The 26,387-nt window shown below is 37.5% G+C and overlaps 1 protein-coding gene across 1 annotated transcript in view; it reads right to left on the bottom strand.

Annotated features, from left to right (window-relative positions):
• The window catches only part of SCFD1 (sec1 family domain containing 1), a 100,415-nt gene that overhangs the window by 3,141 nt on the left and 70,887 nt on the right, over positions 1-26,387 (bottom strand). The window contains exons 20-23 of the mRNA XM_003924232.4: positions 12,497-12,550; positions 9,097-9,149; positions 6,590-6,623; positions 5,796-5,861 (exon numbers count right to left, since the gene is read on the bottom strand). Of these exons, the coding sequence (XP_003924281.3) occupies positions 5,796-5,861; positions 6,590-6,623; positions 9,097-9,149; positions 12,497-12,550 (207 nt within the window). The remainder of the gene's footprint in view (positions 1-5,795; positions 5,862-6,589; positions 6,624-9,096; positions 9,150-12,496; positions 12,551-26,387) is intronic.

Below are 26,387 nucleotides of genomic sequence, written 5' to 3'. Positions count from 1 at the left end.
GGACAATTAAACTAGGGGGCTTAGTAGCTACTAAACATTTAATGGATCTAAAGGGCATCTATGAATAACATAATGAAATATATAATATAATGGTTAAAGACTAGACGCTTTGCCCCTATGATCAGAAAGAAGACAAGGATGTCTGCTCTTGTCTCTTCTATTGAACAAGGCATTGAAAGTTCTAGCCGAGGCAGTTGCAGAAAAAAAAAACATTCCAGATAGAAAAGAAGTAAAACTATCTCTCTTTATAGATAACATGATCTTGTACATAAAATTTCTAAGATTCATTAAAAACAATAAGAACTAATAAACTTAGCAAGGCTGTAAAACATAAGATCAACATAAAAGTCAGTTGAATTTTTATATTTGGAATGAAGAATCAAAAAATGAACTTAAGAAAATGACTTTCAGAAGAGCATAAGAATATACTCTGAAGACTACCAAATATTGAAAGAAATTAAAGATATAAATGAAAAACATGAAGATAATACTTCTAACTGTCTGAGGAATGATGGAATGGACCGTTTTTATTTTCCCCTATCTAAGCCTGGAATTAATGTTTTTTTTTGCATCTTTTCTCACATGTGGACAAGACAGTCCTGTAAACTTGCAGTTATCCACCCCAACTTTATGTGACTGGGAATGGACAAAGGGGAAAAGCACAGCCAGTCTCACATTGCTGTCAGTGCCATTGGTAAGTCCTCTTGCCGAATCTGATGGTGCCTAACTCAGGGGTAAAGGTCTGGGTAAAAAAGGAGAAAGGAGGAAAATTCTTTATTCTAAGAAAGGGAGCCAATAAGTAAATAATGCAAAAAGAGAAAGTTAACATTATCTTGGTATCTTGTAAGAGGCTGAGAGCAAGAGAATGTTCTGTCTAAGATTGGGTTGCAGGAGATTTAAGAATTTAATCTGCAGAATTTTATCTGAATCTTGATGATGCTAATAACATCTTGAGAATAAACACAGAATAACTGTAATGCTTGTCTTTTGGCTCCCATTGGTTGTATTTACTGTAGAGGACTACTTTTGGGAAGGAAAGTTAGGACACTGTTTTCTCTCAAATGCACACAAATGATTTTGTTCAACAATGAAGTAACAGACTACCATGTGACTACTAAACACAGTTATAATTTGTTAAGAAAGGTGTCCAGAAACACGGACATAAAATTGCTGCATTTCCAAATAGTCATGCTCTAATGCCTATGTATCTTGTTTCTGTGGGTGGAAGGCACTAACTGAAGTTAAAAAAAATTTTGGTACTGAAACCAAGTAAAGGATAACTTGGTGGTCTTACACACTTGCCGCTGATAACCCTGATTTTTTGCCGAGAATAATTAGAGTTAATTATTTTTGGGAATAATTACTACTCATATGACACTGCCTTGGGGAACTGAAAACTCTTGTCTTTCCTCCCCTACCACCTTTCAAAAGGTTCCTGAAGGATTTTGGATCCAAAAGATATATTCAAACTATATTCAAGCAAGAAAAACTCAATGGCAACAACGTATTTGGTGGTTAAACCAATCTGGGCAGAAACACTGGCACACTTCTATGAGTCCCATGGTAAGTCCAATTTGCCTTTAATGAAAAGAGACATACTGAGAAAGACGACTTAATGACCTGTATTGGTTGTTTACAAGAAATGTTATTTCAGGAGGAAGGGAAATGGTGGCAAGAAGCCTGGAAAAATGATAAAACTCAACAGTTACATAAAGATGGGAAGACACATGCACACAGACTCAAGAAGGATTAAGTATGCTCCTCAATTAAAAGCCAAAGTAATGCAAGGAAAATGGCCTGGTATCTTGGCAGAGTAAGCAAAAAGAATGAATTTATGGGAAACTTATAGTGCCTCCATCAGTTACATTTTCTTGTAAGAGCAAGAGCTGACTTTATCGTGAAAGATGAAAAAAAAATTTAGTAAGCAAACCAAATCATAATGTAATTGCTATTTGGTACAATACTGATCATTGGTGAGATTCATATGAACAATTCCTATAACCAAATGAATGAGCAAATGTATTAGGAAACTGAATTAAAACCCCTACAAGGTCTTCTGGTAAAAGACCAGATTATCAGAGAAATGAACTAGATTTAGTTAATAATTGTTATATAATTTCATAAAATTCAACGTTCTGTGGTAGAAAGAGGTAAAACTGTCAAGCTGGGACATTATTAAGAACAAGTTTTCACTGGACTATCGGGTAAACTTCAATTTTTTGAAAAGTTATAATCTACTTCAGTCACTACACAAATGATTAGTATTTTAGTGTTTATTTTCTCGTTTTTCTGTTATATAATGTAAAAGTTGCCAAAAGAAGAATGATGTCAAGTGATTAAAAAAGCTTAACCAAGGGTAAGAGCATGTGGAATGCAAAAGTGTCTATTGCAACCATGTGTTTATCCCTGGGAACACCTGGAACCAGTCATGTTGCTAACCGTTGGCCAAACCTGAATGAAATGTTCTAACTAGTGATGAATATTGTCTTGTTCTGGGGTCAGGACTAGGGGGCAACTTGTACTAGCTTGTCAGCACTGTTTATAGAGATGGTTTGCATCTGGTTTGTGTCATGTCCCCTTGGTTTCTGCTATTGAGCCTGGTCATGCAACCTAATTTTGGCTATGAAACTAGAGAAATATTAATCTGGCACAAGACAAGGATGGCCCTCTGACTACTCCTATTCAACATAGTATTCAAAGTTCTGGCCAGGGCAATCAGGCAAGAGAGAGAAAGAAAGGATATCCAAATAAGAAGACAGGAAATTGAACTGTCCCTGTATGCAGATGACGTGAACTTTTACTTAGAGCCCACGGTCTCAGCCCAAAAGCTTCTTAAGCTGATAAACAGCTTCAGCAAGGTCTCAGGAAACAAAATCAATGTGCACAAATCCCTAGCATTCCTATACACCAGTAACAGTCAAGCCGAGAGCCAAATCAGGAACAAGCTCCCATTCACAATTGCCACAAAAAGAATAAAGCTAACCAGAGAAGTGAAAGATCTCTACAAGAAGAACTATAAACCACTGCTCAAAGAAATCAGAGATTACACAAACAAATGGAAAAACATCCATGCTCATGGATAGGAAGAAAAATATCGTTAAAATGGCCATACTGCCCAAAGCCATTTATAGATTCAATGCTATTTCCTATTAAACTACCATTGACATTCTTCATAGAACTAGAGAAAACTGTTTTAAAATTCATACAGAAACAAAAAAGAGCCAAAATAGCCACAGCAATCCTAAGAAAAAGAACAAAGCTAGAGGCATCATGTTTCCCGACTTCAAACTATACCATAGGGCTCTACAGTAGCCAAAACAGCATGGTACTGGTACCAAAACAGACCTATGGACAAATCAAACAAACAGAGCCAAGAAATAAGATTGCATACCCACAACTATCTGATCTTCGACAAACCTGAAAAAAAAAAGCAATGGAGAAAGGACTCCCTATTCAATAAATAGTGCTAAGAAAACTGGCTAGCCATATGCAGAAAACTCAAACTGGACCCCTTCCTTACACCATATACAAAAATCAACTCAAGATGAATTAAAGACTTAAACTCAAAACTATAAAAACCCTGGAAGACAACCTAGGCAATATCATTTGGACATAGGAATGGGCAAAGATTTTATGACGAAGACACCAAAAGCAACTGCAATAAAAGCAAAAATTGACAAACGGGATCTAATTAAACTAAAGAGCTTCTACACAGCCAGAGAAACTATCAACAGAAAACCTATAGGATGGTAGAAACTTTCTGCAAACTATGCATCCAGGAAAGGTCTAATATCCAGCATCTATAAGGAACTTAAATTTACAAGAAAAAGCTACCCCACGCCAGGTGTGGTGGCTCACACCTGTAATTTCAGCACTTTAGGAGACTGAGGTGGGTGGATCACTTGAGGTCAGGAGCTCGAGAACAGCCTGGTCAACACGGTGAAACCCCATCTCTACTAAAAATACAAAACTTAGCTGGGTGTGGTGGTGTGTGTCTGTAACCTCAGCTACTTGGGAGGCTGAGGCAGGAGAATTGCTTGAACCTGGGAGGCAGAGGTTGCTGTGAGCTGGGATGGTGTCACTGTATGCCAGCCTGGGCGACAGAGCAAGACTCTATCTCAAAAACAAAACAAATCCATAAAAAAGTGGGCAAAGGATATGAACAGATATTTTTCAAAAGAAGGCATACATGTGGCCGACAATCATATGAAAAAACGGTCAACATCACCGATCATAAAACCACAATGAGATACCATCTCACACCAGTCAGAATGATTATTTTTTAAGATGCTGGTGAGGTTTTGGAGAAAAAGGAACACTTATACACATCTCCTTTTGGAACACTAGTGGGACTGTAAATTAGTTCAGCCATTGAGGAAGAAAGTACGGCGATTCCTCAAAGACTTAAAGACGGAAATGCCATTCAACCCTGCAATTCGATTACTGGGTATATACCCAAAAGAATATAAATCATTCTATTATAAAGATGCATACACATGTATGTTCATCGCAGCACTATTCACAATAGCAAAGACATGGAATCAACCTAGATGTCCATCCATGTTAGACTAGATAAAGAAAATGTGGTACATGTACGCCATGGAATACCATGCAGGCATAAAAAAGAGTAAGATCATGTCCTTTGCAGGTACATGGATGGAGCTGCAGGCCATTATCATTAGCAAACTAATGCAGGAACAGAAAACCAAATACTGCATGTTCTATAAGTGGGAGCTAAATGATGAGAACACATGGACACATTAGAGGGGAACAACACGCACTGAGGCCTTTTGGAAGGTGGAGGGTGGGAGGAGGGAAAGGATCAGGAAAAATAACTAATGGGTACTAGGCTTAATACCTGAGTGATGAAATAATCTGTACAATGAACCCCATGACACAACTTTACCTATGTAACAAAACTGCACATATACCCCTGAACTTAAAAAAATAAAACACCTTCTTTGTACAAGACTAGGGCTCTTCTGAAACCAAGGTATCTCACACACATCTTGGTGGTTCATAATGCAAAGATGAAGTATCTCCTATAAAACTAAGATAGAATCCCAAGAATAGTTACTTGTTTTGGAGCTCTGTGACATCTGCCTGTGGTTTTTTTGTCTTCACTGTACCATAACCCTCTACCATTATTAAAGCAATACATGAAATAAGGACATAAAGAATGATCATTATTTAACGTTAAGTAAATAAATGAAGATTACAAAATGACATTCTAAAAACAGCAAATTCTGTTGCCCCTGAATTTTTAATAGTGTTTTTCCTCTTCAGATTATAACCTTTCCTTCCTTTTTGCCTAGCTGTCTGCCACTCCCTGCACTCCCTTTCATTGCTAACTCTATAGCTCCTGTTTCCTGAAAAAAAACCAGACACTTCAAGTTTGTTAGACATATGTTGCTGATTTAAGTTAACAGGATAGGAGTAAAGTGCATATTATTCAGATCAATGAGTTTTGTGAATCATTTCACTGAGAAAGTTTTTTTTTGGGAAGCGCTTGCTTGAGGCCTCTAAGCATTTGAAGTTATATTAAGACAGGTGGCTGCAAAGTGCATTATATCAATAAGATACATTGTTTTCTAGATTAAGTACAATTTAAGGCCGGAAATGAATGTGATGGAAATAGGAAAACAATGAACATTTAAAAATCATATATGCATGATTTTAAAACTACTTTTTAGAAAATAAGTTATAGATAAGGATCAGGATAGCCATCAGAGGATGCTAGTGTTCTACCTATAAAACCATCTAACAACAGAATAAAAAGGCTAAATAAAATGTACCTTTATGTAGTCAACAAGATTTTGATATTCAATGTAGTTGCCTCCTCCCACCACAAAAACAATGGCCTAAAATGTAAACAGAAAAGAAAAAAAGCAACATGGTTTTTAGTCTGAGACCTATTCTAAAATTAAGGTTAAAAAATGCTAGCCAAAAGTCATATTCTAAGCACCCGATGCTATTTTAATTAAGAAATTTCTTTTGAAAAAGTCTATAAATTTCTAATGTCTTTTGAGTTGTATGAAGAAGAGATTTTTCAGAAACAATTTAGAGAAAAATAACTGTATTCTTCAATTAGGTAATACCAAATCTAAAGGGCTTTCTCCAAAGGACATTTTTGAATTTAGGGTTATTTATTGTAGGCAGGAAAAATTAGAAAACCTAGCATTTATATAATTTCCAATATATGTTATTTACTGTCTTTTTTACTGAGACGCTTCTTTGTATTTCAAATGAAAACACAGTCATGGTATCATCACAAATGTTTGGAATCCAATTTCAGAAAGTTTCCACACATGTAAAACTCACTGTAATCTTAAAGACTTCATTTCCTGTGAATTATCAGTTATTTTTAAGCTTAAAATATTATAAATATAAGCAGCTCTATAAATTAGAAAAATATAATTGCTAGACCAAATTTTTTAAAAAGAATCTTGGGTGTACACAACTGGATTTATCAAAATTACCATACACTAATCATCACAAAGCCATGTTTCGGACAAAGATAGTCATCAAGACTGCTTGGTAACCTTTCATCTTTCCTTTGTAGGACAGAGAATTTTTATAAGAAACTTACCTCTTGGAATGGATTTTTGTTTCTGGGAACTGAGCTGAAATAAAAGAAAAACCATACTGAAAATTTCACCCATAGCTTTTATTATGGATAAAACAGGTAAGGGAAATACACACACATGCACTATTAGGTATTCACAGTTCTACCTCCTTTACCTTTTTAGAGGAGTGGGTCCTTTAATTTTGCAGAGTTGGGTAGTGAACTGACTACCGATAGAAAGAAGCTAGAAGAGGGAGATATCTCAGAGTCTAAAAGGAAATGGGGCAACCTATTACTTTAAAATAAAATTTTAGATGACTGAGCAGCAGCTCCCATGAGGAGGAGTGGAAATCTGGGTATAAGGTGAATGGACAAAGCATATATTTTATGTGGTAAATTTTTACCACCCTCAATATTATATATAGTTTGTGGGTATCTACATTTGTGGAAAAACTATAAATTATGTATAGGAAGAATAACAGGAAGCAAAGAGGGAATGGAAGGAAAGATCTGAATTTTGCTGTAGCTTATTTCTTAATAAAGATCCCTTAGACACCAAAGTATTTTAAAAATATATATAATAAAGACATTTTTCAAAGCTTTTGCGAGTCTAGCCTTAGATTTGTTTTGAGTGCTAAAACAGGCTGTACAGTATGACTTACAAGGACAACTTAGATTTTCCCCAAAAGTAATTTTTGAAAATCTCAACTGAGAAAAGAAAGCGATTACAACTTTACTTAATTGTTCAGAGGCTGACTACACAGTTCTGTCATCTTTTTCTTATTTTTATGGCCTGTCTGAATATTCCATAGAAGAAGCTACAAGTCCACCTGACTGAAATGCCTCTTCAGTGTTTAAGTTCCTTTAACAGAAGACATGGATGAGGAGGGGTAAGACTGAAATAGAATAGTATTACTAGTTATTAATCACCAAGATTTAACTGTGATGGGATAGCTCAGGAGAAGGCTCTGTTAAAAATGAAACTCTAAGCTTATCTGTCTTATCAATCCTAATATTCCTTCTCATTACCATGCATAAACTGCATTTAGGATTAAACATTTCTCAGTAAATTACCAAGAAGCCAAATATAGTCTCCCTTGGTATCCATGAAGTTCCATGACGTTCTACCTTGGGTTCCAGGACCCCCAGTAGAACCAAAGTCTACAGATGCTCAGGTACCTTATGTAAAATAGTGTAGTGTTTGCATGTAACCTACACACATCTTCCCATATATTTTAACTTCTAGATTACTTGTAATACCTAATACAGTGTAAATGCTATGTAAACAATATAACAAACTATATAGTTTACATTGTATTAGGTATTGCTTAGAGAATAAACACAAGAAAAAAAAAGCCTGTACATGTTCATGTCTGTTTTTCCCCCCCCAAATATTTTAAACCCGGGTTGGCTGAATCTATGGATGAGGAACCCATGCATACTGAGGGCTGTGTATCTACTTGTTAGCTAAATGCATGGAAGGAAAAAATGTAAGCTGGAGAATCATCAATATAGGAAAGTTGCTAATCCACTGTTGTAAAGTATACAATCAGTGGTTTTTAACATATTTACAGAGTTTTACAACCATCACTGTCTAATTTCAGAACATTTTTATCACCCCTAGGAGAAGCCCTGTACCCATTAGTAGTCAATCCTCATCCCCCTTTCCATAATCTGTTCTTTGTCAGATTCTCTCTTGCCAACAGCAGCTGCTATTAGCAGTTCTTATGCAATTTTGTTGGCATTTCTGGTAAATTCAGGAAAGGACAACATTTCAAGTTATCAAACAATTTAATCTAGTGACTAGATTATTTTCATACCATCTACAAATATATGAAATCTTAAGATAGAGCAAATGTAAAGCTCTGAAGATCCCAAACATAAGGCACAGGCAAGAAACTAGCTTCAACTAAGTTTCAGTGCTACAGGCAAATCATTCCAGGCAGTTATTATTTCCCCCCAATTCTGCCTTTCTTTTTCTGTATCTTATAGGCTATTTTTCATACCACTGTTAATTATGAAAATTAATATCCATAATATCTTATCATCCAATGTCTATGATAAAATGCAGAATTTATAGAATGTTTCATTGTCACAAGGGGTTATATAGCAATGGTTCCCAGAGACTTTAATTTTATGGAGCAGTTAAATAAAAAACAACCAAACAACTGGTATCCAATCTAAAGCTCCTATTTTTTCAATTGGTTTGATAATATTCATTTAAAAATAGATGTTATCCAAATTTCCCTCACCCACAATTAGTTTCTAATATCTCCACCATTTCATAAAAAAACCAGTAGACATCTAAATGGATTTGGGTGTGTATATATTCAGAAGGAAAAACATGAAAATGCTAAGTATCATTACTAGAGATATCTCGGGATAATGAGATTATACATACTGTTTTCTTACAGGTTTTCCATATAGTATGGATTTTTAATAATAAGCAATACTATTTTATAATAAATCACTTATTTCCATTATTGAGGGGAAAAATCCACAAAAAGTCAAAGAAGACAAAAGCTGCTTACCTGTCATTGCCCCGCAGCATTTTGGGATCAAAATATCTATAGTCATCAGTTTCCTGTTAAAAAAAAAATAGAACTTAACCATGGCTGTGCAATTTCCCTTTGAAGGTCACAGTTTGGTTTAGAGTATCCTATTTTAATGAATCTATCAATTTTGTGGAATGTACAACCACCACCCCTAATACTTAATGAGCACTTACTATGTATGTGATAACCTTTATTCTAAGCACTTTAGACGAAGTTACTCAATCCCAATAACGGTCTATCAGGTTGTAACTGTTTCCCTCATTTTTTTAGATTGGCAGTTTGGGGTACGGAAAACTTTTACAAAGTTACATAACTAGTCACATGACTAGTAAGTATGGGACCTATTGGGTTTAAACCCAGGCAGTCTAGTTTCAATGCTCAAGTTCTTAACTACCACGCCAGAGAAACTAATTCTTTTCTGGAGCGTTGACAGTCCTACCAAAATCCGGCTCATGACAAATACATTACACATGTTGCCACTATTTAGTTCTGTACCCAATGGTGAACACTGCTAATCAATCATAGCACTCTCAGTAAACCCAAACGTAGTGTAAGGATCTTTCAACACTTTGCTCCGAGAAACCACTACCAGTCAGACTTACAAGGCAAGATAACCTATCTGATATCTTGCCTTAATTTTAATTTATTCAATTAAGAAATGAATGAACATTTAATAAATGAACTGATAAAAATGCATCTAAAATTCGATTACAGCATTTTAAATGGATACAATCAAGATTATTTGCCAGGTCTAACTTAGTATACTTTGCTAATCCCTTTAGCATTTTGCTAATCTCTTCATTGCCTCCAAATCAATTTGTCAATCTGGGAACATGAGAAGGATGAGAATGCAGACAGCCGCCTCATCTAGCAGATAAAAAACACTTTTAAAACAGAAAAAGTTACTTTTTCTAATTAAGCAAAAAGAATAAAGAATCTGTCTGCAATAATATGCCTTGAGTTATAAAGTGGAAGTCAAGGGAACTGATCTGTATACTTTCTTAGCTTAGAGAAACATTTCAGTAAGATCCACAGTGTAGCCATCCATGTGTTTATGGCAGATAAATGTGGATGTATGTTGGAATGAGCACCAGGCAGGAATATAGCAGTAGTAGGTTTCTGGTTCCAATTTTGTTACTAAAAGTAGTGTGACTTGGAAGTGACAACATTTCTTGGTTGCCTCTCTTACATTGTTAAGATGACTTATGTTTCTTTAACTCTATAGTTCTGTGATTCCATGAATGGAATGATTTTTGCCCTAATCAATACAGCATAACGGTAAAAAAAATAACTTGGCCTTTGGTTAAAATCCCAGGTCTGCCAGTATTAGCTATGTGTCCTTGGGCAAGTTAACCTGACTTCATTGCACTACACTGTCCTCATCTATAAAAAGAAAATGATAATAATACTAGTACTTTTCTCAGAAAGTCCTAATGAGATAATAGGTGAAAAAATGCTTTTTTTTTTTTTTGAGACAGAGTCTCATTCTGCCACCCCGGCTGGAGTGCCGTAGGCGTGATCTCAGCTCACTGCAAACTCTGCCTCCCAGGTTCAAGTGATTCTCCTGCCTCAGCCTCTAGAGAGTTGGGATTACAGGTGTGTGTCACCATGCCCCCCCTAATTTTTTGTATTTTTTGTAGAGAGGGGGTTTCACCATGTTGGCCGGGTTGATTTTGAACTCCTGACCTCAACTGATCTGCCTGCTTCAGCCTCCCAAAGTGCTAGGATTACACATGTGAGCCACTGAAAAATGCTTTGAACGATTTCTGGCACATGGTAAGTACTCAATAAACGTTAGCTATCATCATTATTATTGTCATTATTTTTCGTCTCAACATCAAGCTTAGGGACGGTAACAAAATACCAGAAATTCTATTTTCTTTTTTTGAGACGGGGTCTCATTCTGCCAACCAGGATGGACTGCAGTGGCACAACCTTGGCTCACTACAGCCTCAACCTCCTAAGCTCAAGTGATCCTCCCATTTCAGCCTTCTGAGTAGCTGGGACTACAGGTGCCCATCACCATACCCAGGTAATATTTTCTACTTTTTGTAGAGATGGTGTTTCACTATGTGGCCCAGGCTGGTCTCAAACTCCTGAGCTCAAGTGATCCAGCAGCATTGGCCACCCAAAGTGCTGGGATTACACTGCACCCGGGCAATATCAAAATTTCTTAACCCCCTGTATATTTGGTATCTGTCTAAATTTTTGCATTTACTTATATTTTTAATCTTTATAGTTGCTTGGCATAATATCTCCTGGAAGTTTACTGCCTATTATGAAGCAGTATTCTCTAAGGTAATTAGTCATAAATGTATTTCTCTCTTAGTCTTTTCTCATGTATTCTAGGATGTAGTGATAAAGTCTATCATTATTTCATTGTATACCACTTTATCTGTATTGATTCCCAGATGGAAGAATCTAATCCTTTTTAGCTTATCATTATAAACAATTGTCCCATTCTTTTCATAATATTAATTGCCCTTTTGAGATGTTTTGTTACACTGTATTTTTGTTTTCACACCACTGAATTTTAAAACTTGTTTTTGTTAGTTTCTTCTTATGTTATTACAGTCATGTTTGACAATTACAAAAAAAAGGTCACACTCATCTGAAGATTCTGTTCGCACTCTTTCTCAGAATTGGAATCCTAAGCCTCACTGCCAACTCTACAGGGATTTAGATAAACTCAAACCAGGGTTTTGATGTGGGGACCGTCATGCTGTTTTTTATTCCAGATTCTTGTGGTAATAACCACCTTTTGGTTGTGACAGTAACAGGATGGGATGTTTTATGAAACAGATTGTGATGATTTGTACATTCCTTTCTTGAATTACAAACAGATGGCTTAGAAACCCATTCTTTAAGTCAATGCTAACAATACTGACCCATTTGTCTATTCATCCAATGATTTCATTGTCAATTTACTTCTTCAGCCCCCCCAAAATTTAGTGCCCTCTAAACAGATGCACTTAAAATTTTTACTGTGCACTTCTTGCCTAATTTAACTTTTATAAAATTAAATTGGTTTGGTAGTCTTCATACTATATCAACTGATACTCACTGGTTCTTTTTCCATTTACAGAAATTTGTTCCTTAGGATATATTTTACGTTTAATTATACATATAGCATATAATCTACATTACATTTGAATGAGAGCTGGCTAGAATGGGTATAGCAGCTGAGAAAACCAATTCCAAGAATCTGTGATAATGGCTAAAAAAGGCTTCTTGAAAACATGGACTCTTCCTTTCCCTCACGTATTCTGCTGTGATTAAGCTCACAAGAAACTCAATCTGATTTTATTCTCTTTCATACTAGTCAGTTTGACATATTCAGGAATTTACACAAAGTATAATGCTACATGGTACTCACAGGGTTTGACTTCATCTCCATAAGATTGTCCAAAATACGAGTAACAGGTAGATTCTGTGAAGAGATGAGTATTTTGTTAAATATTAGAATAACAAACCAAAGTTCCTCTCTATTAAAACAACCTGATCATTCTGCAGTTAAGTAAGCTTACCTTTCAATTAAACATATTATAAAATGAAGTAGTCTGTGAACAGTAAAGGTGATGTCAAAGATGTAAATACCACTGGCACTACTCAAGTGTCCATAGGAAAATATAATTCTAAATAAAACGCTCCTTTAAATGTGTAGGTGTATTCAGGTTTTAGTACAAATACATGTTTGGCCTTTTTACTTTGTTGAGTGTTTGCTTTTAATACTAGTAACTGCAAGCTTTTGTTTTGATCAAAGAAGAATCCTTTTTTTTTTTTTTTTTTTTGAGATGGAGTCTTGCTGTCACCCAGGCTGGAGTGCAGTGGTGCCATCTTGGGTCACTGCAGCCTCTGCCTTCTGGGTTCAGACTGTTAGAAGGAAAACTAAGAAACAAAAATAACTTCATCAACAAACAGAATGTTCACTCAGAGACCGAACCTGAAAGTTAGCAACTACAAAGATGACAGGTGGATAAATCCACAAAGATGGGAAGAAACCAGCGCAAAAAGGATGGAAACACCAGAAACCAGAACACTTCTCTTCCCACAAGGGATCACAATTCCTCACTAGCAAGGGAACAAGGCTGGATGGAGAATAAGTGTGATGAACTGACAGAATCAGACTTCAGAAGGTGGGTAATAAGAAACTTCTATGAGCTCAAAGAACATGTTCTAACTCAATGCAAAGAAACTAAGAACCTTGAAAAAAGATTTGACGAAATGTTAATGAGAATGGACAACTTAGAAAGGAATGTAAGTGAATTGATGGAGCTGAAAAACACAACACGAGAACTTCGTGAAGCATGCACAAGTTTCAACAGCTGAATTGACCAAGCAGAAGAAAGGATATCAGAGGCCGAAGATCAACTCAATGAAATAAAAAGAGAAGGCAAGATTAGAGAAAAAAGGGTAAAAAGGAATGAACAAAGTCTCCACATTTCCCACAGAATTGTGGGATTATGTGAAAAGAGCTAATCTATGTTTGATAGGTGTACCTGAATGCAATGAAGAGAATGAATCCAAGCCGGAAAATACTCTTCAGGATATTACCCAGGAAAACTTCCCCAACCTAGCAAGGCAGGCCAATAATCAAGTCCAGGAAATACAGAGAACACCACAAAGATATTCCTCAAGAAGAGAAACCCCAAGGCATATAATCATCAGATTCACCAGGGTTGAAATGAAGGACAAAATGCTAAGGGCAGCCAGAGGGAAAAGTCAGGTCACCTACAAAGGGAAGCCCATCAGACTTACAGCAGATCTCTCAGCGGAAACCCTACAAGCCAGAAGAGAGTGGGGGCCAATATTCAACATCCTTAAAGAAAAGAACTTTCAACCCAGAATCTCCTATCCAGCCAAACTAAGCTTCATAAGTGAAGGAAAAATAAAATCCTTTGTGAACAAGCAAGCACTCAGAGATTTCATCACCACCAAACCTGCTCTACAAGAACTCCTGAAAGAGGCTCTACACATCTAAAGGAACAACCAGTACCAGCCACTCCAAAAACACACCAAATGGTAAAAGAGCATCAACACAATCAAGAATCTGCATCAACTAACCAATGAAACAGCCAGGTAGCATCAAAATGACAGTATCAAATTCACACATAACAATACTATCCCTAAATGTCAATGGACTAAATGCCCCAATCAAAAGACACAGACTGGCCAATTGGATAAAAAGCCAAAACCCATCAGTGTGCTGTATCCAGGAAACCCATCTTACATGCAAGGATACACAAAGGCTCAAAATAAAGGGATGGAGGAAGATCTACCAAGCAAATGGAGAGCAAAAAAAAGGAGGAGTTGCAATTCTCATCTCCGATAAAATAGACTTTAAAGCAACAAAGATCGAAAGAGACAAAGAAGGACATTACATAATGGTAAAAGGATCACTGCAATGAGAAGAGCTAACGATCCTAAATATATATGCACCCAATACAGGAGCACCCAGATACATAAGGCAAGTTCTTAATGACTTACAAAGAGACTTAGACTCCCACACAATAATACAGGGAGACTTTAACACCCCATTGTCAATATTAGACAGATCAACCAGACAGAAAATCAACAAGGATATCCAGGACCTGAACTCAGACCTGGAACAAGCAAACCTAATAGACATTTACAGAACTCTCCACCCCAAATCCACAGAATATACATTCTTCTCAGCACCACATCACACCTACTCTAAAATTGACCACATAATTGGCAATAAATCACTCCTCAGCAAACGCAAAAGAACAGAAATCATAACAGTCTCTCAGACCACAGTGCAATCGAGTTAGAACTCAGAATGCAGAAACTAACTCAGAACCGCACAGCTTCATGGAAACTGAACAACTTGCTCTTGAATGTTGACTGGATAAACGATTAAATGAAGGCAGAAATAAAGATGTTCTTCGAAACCAATGAGAACGAAGACACAACATACCAGAATCTCTGGGACACATTTAAAGCAGTCTCTAGAGGAAAATATATAGCAATGAGTGCCCACATGAGAAGAAAGGAGAGATCGAAAATTGACACCCTATCATCAAAATTGAAAGAGCTAGAGCAGCAAGATAAAAAAAACTCAAAACCTAGCAGAAGACAGGAAATAACTAAGATCAGAACAGAACTGAAGGAAATAGAGACACAAAAAACTCTTCAAAAAAATCAATAAATCCAGGAGCTGGTTTTTTGAAAAGATAAACAAAATAGACAGAGCACTAGCCAGATTAATAAAAAAGAAAAGAGAGAATAACCAAATTGATGCAATAAAAAACAATAAAGGGGATATCACCACAGATTCCACAGAAACCCAAACCATCATCAGAGATTATTACAAACAACTCTATGCACATAAACTAGTAAACCTGGAAGAAATGGATAAATTCCTGACACCTGCGTCCTCCCAAGCCTAAACCTGGAAGAAGCTGAAACCCTGAATAGACCAATAACATGGTCTGAAGTCGAGGCAGCAATAAAGAGCCTACCACCCAAAAAAAGCCCAGGTCCAGATGGGTTCACAGCCGAATTCTACCAGACATACAAAGAGGAGCTGATACCATTCCTTCTGAAACTATTCCAGACAATCCAAAAAGAGGGAATCCTTCCCAAATCATTTTATGAGACAAACATCATCCTGATACCAAAACCCGGCAGAGACTCAACAAGAAAAGAAAATTTCAGGCCAATATCCATGATGAACATAGATGCAAAAATCTTCAATAAAATACTGGCAAACCGATTGCAGCAGCATATCAAAAAGCTCATCCACCATGATCAAGTAGGATTCATCCCGGGGATGCAAGGCTGGTGCAACATACGCAAGTCCATAAACGTAATTCACCACATAAACAGAACCAAAGACAAAAACCACGATTATCTCAATTGATGCAGAGAAGGCTTTTGACAAAATGAAACAGCCCTTTATGCTAAAAACTCTCAATAAACTAGGTATTGACGGAACGTATCTCAAAACAATAAAAGCTATTTACGACAAACCAACAGCCAATATCATACTGAATGGGCAAAAACTGGAAGCATTCCCTTTGAAATCTGGCACTAGACAAGGATGCCCTCTCTCACCACTCCTATTCAATATAGTACTGAAAGTTCTAGCCAGAGTAATCAGGCAAGAAAAAGAAATAAAGGGTATCCAAATCGGAAAGGAGGAAATCAAATTGTCTCTATTTGCAGATGACATGATTGTATATCTAGAAGACCTCATCATCTCAGCCCAAAATCTCCTGAAACTGATAAACAACTTCAGCAAAGTCTAAGGATACAAAATTAACGTGCAAAAATCACAAGCATTCCTATACACCAGTAACAGACTTAAAAAGAGCCAATGCAAGAACGAACTGCCATTCACAATTGCTACAAAGAGAAAAAAATACCTAGGAATACAACTAACAAGGAACGTAAAGGACCTCTTCAAGGAGAACGACAAGCCATTGCTCAACGAAATAAGAGAGGACACAAACAGATGGAAAAACATTCCATGTTCATGGTTAGGAAGAATCAACATTGTGAAAATGGCCATACTGCCCAAAGTAATTTATAGATTCAATGCTATTCCCATCAAGCTACCAATGACCTTCTTCACAGAACTGGAAAAAAACACCTTAAACTTCATATGGAACCAAAAGAGAGCCCGCATAGCCAAGTCAATTCTAAGCAAAAAGAACAAAGCAGAGGCATCACACTACTGGACTTCAAACTATACTACAAGGCTACAGTAATCAAAACAGCATGGTACTGGTACCAAAACAGAGATATAGACCAATGGAACAGAACAGAGGCCTCACAGGAAATACAACATACCCACAACCATCTGATCTTCGACAAACCTGACAAAAACAAGCAATGGGGAAAGGATTCCCTGTTTAATAAATGGTGTTGGGAAAATTGGCTAGCCATGTGCAGAAAGCAGAAACAGGACCCCTTCCTGACACCTTACACCAAAATTAACTCCAGATGGATTAAAGACTTAAACATCAGACCTAACACCATAAAAACCCTAGAAGAAAATCTAGGCAAAACCATTCAGGACATAGGCGTAGGCAAGGACTTCATGACCAAAACGCCAAAAGCAATGGCAACAAAAGCCAAAATAGACAAATGGGACCTAATCAAACTCCACAGCTTCTGCATGGCAAAAGAAACAGTCAGTAGGGTGAATCGGCAACCAACAGAATGGGAAAAAATTTTTGCAGTCTACCCATCTGACAAGGGGCTGATACCCAGAATTTACAAAGAACTAAAACAGATCTACAAGAAAAAAACAAACAAGCCCATTCGAAAATGGGCAAAGGATATGAACAGATACTTTACAAAAGAAGACATACAGGAGGCCAACAAACATATGAAAAAATGCTCATCATCACTGGTCATTAGAGAAATGCAAATCAAAACCACATTGAGATACCATCTCACACCAGTTAGAATGGTGATCATTAAAAAATCTGGAAACAACAGATGCTGGAGAGGATGTGGAGAAATAGGAACACTTTTACACTGTTGGTGGGAATGTAAATTAATTCAACCATTGTGGAAGACAGTGTGGCGATTCTTCAAGGACCTAAAAATAGAAATCCCATTTGACCCAGCAAGCCCATTACTGGGTATATATCCAAAGGATTATAAATCATTCTACTATAAGGACACGTGCACACGAATGTTCATTGCAGCACTGTTTACAATAGCAAAGACCTGGAACCAACCCAAATGCCCAACGATGATAGACTGGATAGGGAAAATGTGGTACATATACACCATGGAATATTACGCAGCCATCAAAAACGATGAGTTCACCTCCTTCGTAGGGACATGGATGAACCTGGAAACCATCATTCTCAGCAAACTGACACAAGAGCAGAAAATCAAACACCGCATGTTCTCACTCATAGGCGGGTGTTGGACAATGAGAACACATGGACACAGGGAGGGGAGCACTACACACTGGGGTCCGTTGGGGGGAAATGGGGGAGGGACGGGGGGTGGGGAGGTGGGAGGTGGGAAGAGATAGCATGGGGAGAAATGACAGATACAGGTGAGGGGACGGAAGTCAGCAAACCACACTGCCATGTGTGTACCTATGCAGCAATCTTGCATGTTCTTCACATGTACCCCAAAACCTAAAATGCAATTTAAAAAAAAAATCTAATCTTAAAAAAAAAAATAGCAGAAGACAAGAAGTAACAAAGATCAGAGCAGAACTGAAGGAGATAGAGACACAAAAAACCCTTCAAAAAAATCAATAAATCCAGGAGCTGGTTTTTCGAAAAGATCAACAAAATACACAGACCACTAGCCAGTGGTCCAGACCAATAACCAAATTGATGCAATAAAAAACGATAAAGGGGATATTACCACAGATTCCACAGAAATTCAAATCATCATCAGAGATTATTACAAACAACTCTACGCACATAAACTAGTAAACCTGGAAGAAACGGATAAATTCCTGGACACTTGCCTCCTCCCAAGGCTAAACCAGGAAGAAGTTGAAACCCTGAATAGACCAATAACAAGGTCTGAAGTTGAGGCAGCAATTAAGAGCCTACCACCCAAAAAAAAGCCCAGGTCCAGATGGGTTCACAGCCAAATTCTACCAGACATACAAAGAGAAGCTGGTACCATTCCTTCTCAAACTATTCCAAATAATCCAAAAAGAGGGAATCCTTCTCAAATCATTTTATGAGATCAACATCATCCTGATACCAAAACTCAGCAGAGACTCAACAAGAAAAGAAAACTTCAGGCCAATATCCATGATGAACATAGATGCAAAAATCATCAATAAAATACTGGCAAGCCGATTGCAACCACACATCAAAAAGCTTATCCACCATGATCAAGTAGGATCATCCCGGGATGCAAGGCTGGTTCAACATACACAAGTCTATAAACGTAATTCACCACATAAACAGAACCAAAGACAAAAACCAAAAGTGGGCAAAGGATATGAACAGACAGTTTACAAAAGAAAACATACATGAGGCCAACAAACATGAATAAGTGCTCATCATCACTGGTCATTAGAGAAATGCAAGTCAAAGCTACATTGAGATACCATCTCACACCAGTTAGAACGGCGATCATTAAAAAATCTGGAGACAACAGATGCTGGAAAGGATGTGGAGAAATAGGAATACTTTTACACTGTTGGTGGGAGTGCAAATTAGTTCAACCATTGTGGAAGACAGTGTGGCAATTCCTCAAGGACCTAGAAATAGATATTCCATTTGACCCAGCAATCGCATTACTGGTTATATATCCAAAGGGTTATAAATCATTCTACTATAAGGACACATGCACACGAATGTTCATTGCAGCACAGTTCGCAACAGCAAAGACCTGGAACCAACCCCAATGCCCATCGATGACTGGACAGGGAAAATGTGGCACATATACACCAGGGAATATTATGCAGCCATCAAAAACGATGAGTTCGTGTCCTTTGTAGGGATGTGGATGAACCTGGAAACCATCATTCTCTACACAAACGGACATGAGCAGAAAATCAAACACCACATGTTCTCACTCATAGGTGGGTGTTGAACAATGAGAACACATGGACTCAGCGAGGCGAACACTACACACTGGGGTCTGTTGGGGGGAAATTGGGGAGGGACAGCAGGGGTAGGGAGTTGGGGAGAGATAGCATGGGGAGAAATGCCAGATATAGGTGATGGGGAGGAAGGGAGCAAATCACACTGCCACATGTGTACCTATGCAACAATCTTGCATGTTCTTCATATGTACCCTAAAACCTAAGTACAATAAAAATAAATAAAAAATAAAATTAAAGACAAAACAAAACAAAAACAAAACAAAAACCCTCAGATTTTAGCAGCTAACATACTAGCACATGGAAAACATCAGGGAAAAAAAAAATACAATATTCTTTGCTCAACAAATAGTGTGTTATTTGTCTTTAGAAACAAACTGTTTGTGTGCCTCAGTAAAAAGAGTATAAAAATTTTATCAAATGAAAAACTCAATTGTTTTAAGAATTCCCAAGCAGATTTTTGTTCTTAGATATTTTTGTTTAGGAGACAAGCCACCTCAACAAGCAGCTCCCTGACACCACAGCCAGGTAAATCCATGAAGATGGGAAAAAACCAGCACAAAAAAGATGAAACCATCAAAGACCAGAACACCTCTTCTTCTTTAAGGGATCACAACTCCTCAACAACACAGGAACACAACATGACCGAGAAAGAGTGCAACAAACTGACAGAAACGGGCTTCAGAAGGTGGATAATAAACTTTTCTGAGCTAAAGGAACACGTTCTAACTCAATGCAAAGAAACCAAAAACCTTGAAAAAAGGTTAGACGAAATGTTAACTAGAATAACCAGCTTGGAGAAGAACATAAACGACTTGATGGAGTTGAAAAACACAACACGAGAACCATGTGAAGCAAACACAAGTTTTAATAGCCAAATCAATCAAGCAGAAGAAAGGATATCAGAGGTTGAAGAGATAAAAGAGTGAAAAGAAGTGTAACAAAGCCTCCGGAAAATAAGGGATTATGTGAAAAGACCTAATCTACGCTTGATTGGTGTACCTGAATATGATGGGGAGAATGAATCCAAGGTGGCAAATATGCTCCAGGAGAACTTCCTAAGCCTAGCAGGCAGTCCAACATTCAAATTCAAGAAATACGGAAAACTCCACAAAGATATTCCTCAAGAAGAGGAACTCTGAGGCACATAATCGTCATATTCACCAGGGTTGAAATGAAGGAAAAAATGCTAAGGGCAGCCAGAGAGAAAGGTCGGGTTACACACAGAGGGAAGCCAATCAGACTCACAGTGGCTCTCTCGGCAGAAACCCTACAAGACAGAAGAGAGTGGGGACCAATATTCAACATCCTTAAAGAAAACAACTTTCAACCCAGAATTTCATATCTGGTCAAACTAAGCTTCGTAAGTGAAGGAGAAATAAAATCCTTTACGGACAAGCAATTACTGAGAGATTTCATCACCACTAGACCTGCCCTGCAAGAGCTCCTGAAAGAAACACTAAGCACGGAAAGGAACGAATACCAGCCACTGGAAAAGCAAACCAGTTGACAAAGACCAAAAATGCAATGAAGAAAATGAGTCAAGTAATGGGAAAGAAAACCAGCCAGTAACAAAATGGCAGGATCCAATTCACACATAACAATAGTAACATTGATTGTAAATGGCCTAAATGCCCCAATCAAAAGACACAGACTGGCAAACTGGATAAAAAGTAAAGACCCATCGGTGTGCTGTATTCAGGAAACCCATCTCACATACAAAGACACACATAGACTCAAAATAAAGGGATGGAAGAAGATTTACCAAGCATATGGAGAACAACAACAACAAAAAAGCAGGGGTTGCAATCCTAGTCTCTGATAAAATGGACTTCAAACCAACAAAGATCAAAAGAGACAAAGGACACTACATAATGGTAAAAGGATCAATCCAACAAGAAGAGCTAACTATCCTAAATATATACACACCCAACACAGGAGCACCCAGATATATAAAGCAGGTTCTTAATGACCTAAAACAAGATTTAGACTCCCACACATTAATAGTGGGAGACTTCAACAATCCACTTTTAATATCAGACAGATCAATGAGACAGAAAATTAAAAAGGACATCCAGGACTTGAATGCAGAGTTGGACCAAGCAGACCTAATAGACATATACAGAACACTCCACCCCAAACACACAGAATATGCATTTTTCTCAGCACCACATTGCACTTACTCTAAAATTGGCCACATCATTGGAAGCAAATCACTCCTCAGCAAATGCAAAAGAATGGAAATCATAACAAACAGTTTATCAGACCACAGTGCAATCAGACTAGAATTCAGGATTAAGAAACACACTCAAACCTGTACAAACACTTGGAAACTGAACAACTTGCTTCTGAATGCTGACTGGATAAACAATGAAATGAAGACAGAAATATGTTATAATATTTGTAATAATAATTTTTCATAAAAATTAATTTATAATATAAATAAATGAAGACAAGAACATTTGAAGATGTTCTTCGAAACCAATCAGAATGAAGACACAACTTACCAGAATCTCTGGGACACCTTTAAAGCAGTGTTGAGAGGGAAATTTATAGCAATAAATGCCCACATGAGAAACAAGGAAAGATAAATTGATACTCTATCATCAAAATTGAAAGAGGTAGAGGAGGAAGATAAAAAAAACTCAAAAGCTAGTAGAAGACAAGAAATAACTAAAATCAGAGTTGAACTCAAGGAGATAGAGACACAAAAAACCCTTCAAAAAATCAATAAATCCAGGAGCTGGTTTTTTGAAAAGATCAACAAAATAGACTGCTAGCCAGACTAATAAAAAAGAAGAATCAAATAGATGCAATAAAAAACAATAAAGGGGACATCACCACTGATTCCAAAGAAATACAAACTACCATCAGAGATTACTATAAACAGCTCTATGCACATAAACCAGTAAACCAGGAAGAAATGGATAAATTCCTGGACACTTGTACTCTACCAAGACTAAACCAGGAGGAAGCTGAAACCTGAATAGACCAATAACAAGGACTGAAGTACAGGGAGCAATCAATAGCCTGCCAACCAAAAAAAGTCCAGGGCCAGACGGGTTCACAGCCAAATTCTATCAGACATACAAAGAGGAGCTGGTTCCATCCTTCTAAAATTGTATCAGACAATAGAAAAGGAGGGAATCCTCCCTACTCATTTTATGAGATCAACATCATCCTGATACCAAAACCCGGCAGAGATTCAACTAAAAATGACAACTTCAGGCCAATATCCATAATGAATATCGATGCAAAAATCTTCAATAAAATACTGGCAAACCAATTGCAACAGCACATCCATCACGATCAAGTAGGCTTTATCCCAGGGTTGCAAGGCTGGTTCAACATACGCAAATCCATAAACATAATCCATCACATAAACGGAATCAAAGACAAAAACCACGTGATTATCTCAATAGATGCAGAGAAGCCCTCTGACAAAATTCAATAGCCCTTTGTGCTACAAACTCTCAATAAACTAGGTATCGACGGAATGTATCATAAAATGATAAAAGCCATTTACGACAAACCTGCAGCCAATATCATATTGAACGGGAAAAGCTGGAAGAATTCCCTTTGAAATCAGGCACTAGACAAGGATGCCCTCTCTTACCACTCCTATTCAATATAGTATTGGAAGTTCTAGCCAGAGCAATCAGGCAAGAAAAAGAAAGGGTATTCAAATTGGAAAGGAGGAAGTCAAACTGTCTCTATTTGCAGATGACATGATTGTATATCTAGAAGACCCCATCGTCTCAGCCCAAAATCTTCTCAAACTGATAAGCAACTTCAGCAAAATCTCAGGATACACAATCAAAGTGCAGAAATCACAAGCATTCCTATATACCAGTAACAGACAGAGAGCTAAATCAAGAGCAAACTCCCATTCACAACTGCTACAAAGAGAATAAAATACATAGGAATACAACAAACAAAGGATGTAAAGGACCTCTTCAAGGAGAACTACAAACCACTGCTCAAGGAAATAAGAGAGGACACAAACAAATGGAAAAATATTTCATGCTCATGGTTAGGAAGAATTAATATCATGAAAATGGCCATACTGCCTAAAGTAATCTATAGATTCAACACTATCCCCATCAAGCTACCAATGACCTTCTTCACAGAACTGGAAAAAACCACTTTAAAGTTCGTATGGAATCACTAGAGAGCCCACAAAGCCAAGACAATCCTAAGCAAATGTTGGGAACCCTACCGTGTGGATATTTGCAAAGCAAATGCCACGATACAGATGCGTTTGATCCCAGACACAGAGACGCCTGAATAGGGCGAGTTGAGATAAGTTGAGTCAGGAGCAGATAAAGGAAAATCTGGTAAAAAGATATTCTGATGAGTAAAACCAGAAAACATTTTTAACATGTGAGTTCTAAAACAAGATCAAACCAGAAACACCTGCACTCATGAGGAACAATGTCTGGATGTAAATAAGCTTTATGATCACAAGAAATTCTTCTGTTACTTTTTAGAACCACTGATTGTGTATCTGACCTCTCTACTGCATAGGCCATGTAAGGTATAGATTTGCATTTCCTCTTGCAATGACGTAAACCAGAGCAGAGAAAATGTATTTATTCCAGGCCTTTGAAAAATAAACTTGCTGTTTTGGCACTGCCTATTCAGCCCTCCAGACCCCGCTTTCTGTCTCCCTTGTCTTCTGCGCACTCTCTCTTCCAGTTATTGGGACCCTCTTGCAGATCGAGAGATCCCCGGCAGATGTGCCATCCCGACTGCTCCCGACAAGCAAAAAGAACAAAGCTGGAGGCATCACACTGCCAGACTTCAAACTATACTGCAGGGCTACAGTAATCAAAACAGCATGGTGCTGGTACCAAAACAGCATGGTACTGGTACCAAAACAGAGACATAGACGAATGGAACAGAACAGAGGCCCCAGAAGCAACACCACACATCTACAATCATCTGATCTTTGACAAACCTCACAAAAACAAGCAATGCGGAAAGGACTCCATGTTTAATAAATGGTGTTGGGAAAACTGGCTAGCAATGTGCAGAAAGCAGAAACTGGACCCCTTCCTGACACCTTACACTAAAATTAACTCCAGATGGATTAAAGATTTAAACATAAAACCTAACACCATAAAAACACTAGAAGAAAATATAGGCAAAACCATCCAGGACATAGGTATAGGCAAGGACTTCATGACTAAAACCTCAAAAGCAATGGCAACAAAAGCCAAGATAGACAAATGGGATCTAATTAAATTTCAGAGCTCCTGTACAGCAAAAGAAACCATCATTAGAGGGCACTGGCAACCAACAGAATGGGAAAAAATTTTTCCAACCTACCCATCTGACAAAGGGCTAATACAGAATCTACAAAGAACTAAAACAGATATACAAGAAAAAACAAACAACCCCATTCAAAAGTGGGCGAAGGATATAAACAGACACTTTTCAAAAGAAGGCATATATGAGGCCAAGAAACATGATAAAATGCTGACCATCACTGGTCATTAGAGAAATGCAAATCAAAACCACATTGAGATACCATCTCACGCAAGTTAGAATGGCAATCATTAAAAAAATCTGGAGACAACAGATGCTGGAGAGGATGTGGCGAAATAGAACACTTTTACACTTTTGGTAGGAGTGTAAATTAGTTCAACCATTGTGCAAGACAGTGTGGCGATTTCTCATGGATCTAGACATAGAAATTCCACTTGACCCAGCAATGCTATTACTGCGTATATACCCAAAGAACTATAAATCATTCTACTATAAAGGCACATGCACACATATGTTCATTGCAGCCCTGTGTACAATGGCAAAGACCAAGAACCAACCCAAATGCCCATCAATGATAGACTGGACAAAGAAAATGTGGTACATATACACCATGGAATACTATGCAGCCGTAAAAAATGATGAGTTCATGTCCTTTGTAGGGACTTGGATGAATCTGGAAGCTATCATTCTCAGCAAACTGACATAAGAACAGAAAATCAAACACCACATGTTCTCACTCACAGGTGGGTGTTCAACAATGAGAACACGTGGACTCAGGGAGAAGAGCATCATGCATTGGGGACAGCTGGGGGGAGGGTAGGGGAGGGACAATGGGGGGTGTGGAGGGTAGGGAGAGATAACATGGGAGAAATGCTGGATATAGTATACACCGAAAGTAAAATTTTTTAAAAAAATTGTTGTTTAGAAATACAATGGAAAACGTTATTGTATAGTTAGCAACTAAATTTTTATTAGAAAGCCATTATAGATACAGATTTGAGAGAGTGTCCTGTACACAGGAATATCCTAAATTAAAGTTCTTCAAATTTCAAATAAATGAACTAGAAACTTTATCTGAAAAAAATATTATTTTCAAAAATCCTAACTCATTTTATGACTTCAGTCATGTTTTGACTCTAGTCACTGTAAAAGCTTAGGCAAAAATATTGTCAACTTTATCTCTGATGGTGTATTAAAAAATGAAATAAAATATGCACAGAAACAAACAACTGAGAAATATAATACAGTACTATAACCAAAATAAGGAAGTTTTTTTCCTTTGAGTTATAGAATTAGCCACTTACTGACCTATATTGCCAACTGATCTATCGTCACTATTTCTGACTTTCCCCTTGCAGCCCTGGGCTTGGGACAAGAGTTGCTACTGTCTTGATTATCAGAGCCCTGGGGAATGAAAATGCCCAATGTGGAC

This window comes from Saimiri boliviensis, chromosome 2, assembly GCF_048565385.1.
Source record: "Saimiri boliviensis isolate mSaiBol1 chromosome 2, mSaiBol1.pri, whole genome shotgun sequence".
NCBI lineage: Eukaryota > Metazoa > Chordata > Mammalia > Primates > Cebidae > Saimiri > Saimiri boliviensis.
Note: the sequence above shows the minus strand (reverse complement) of the source record. Positions and strands in the feature narration are given on the sequence as shown.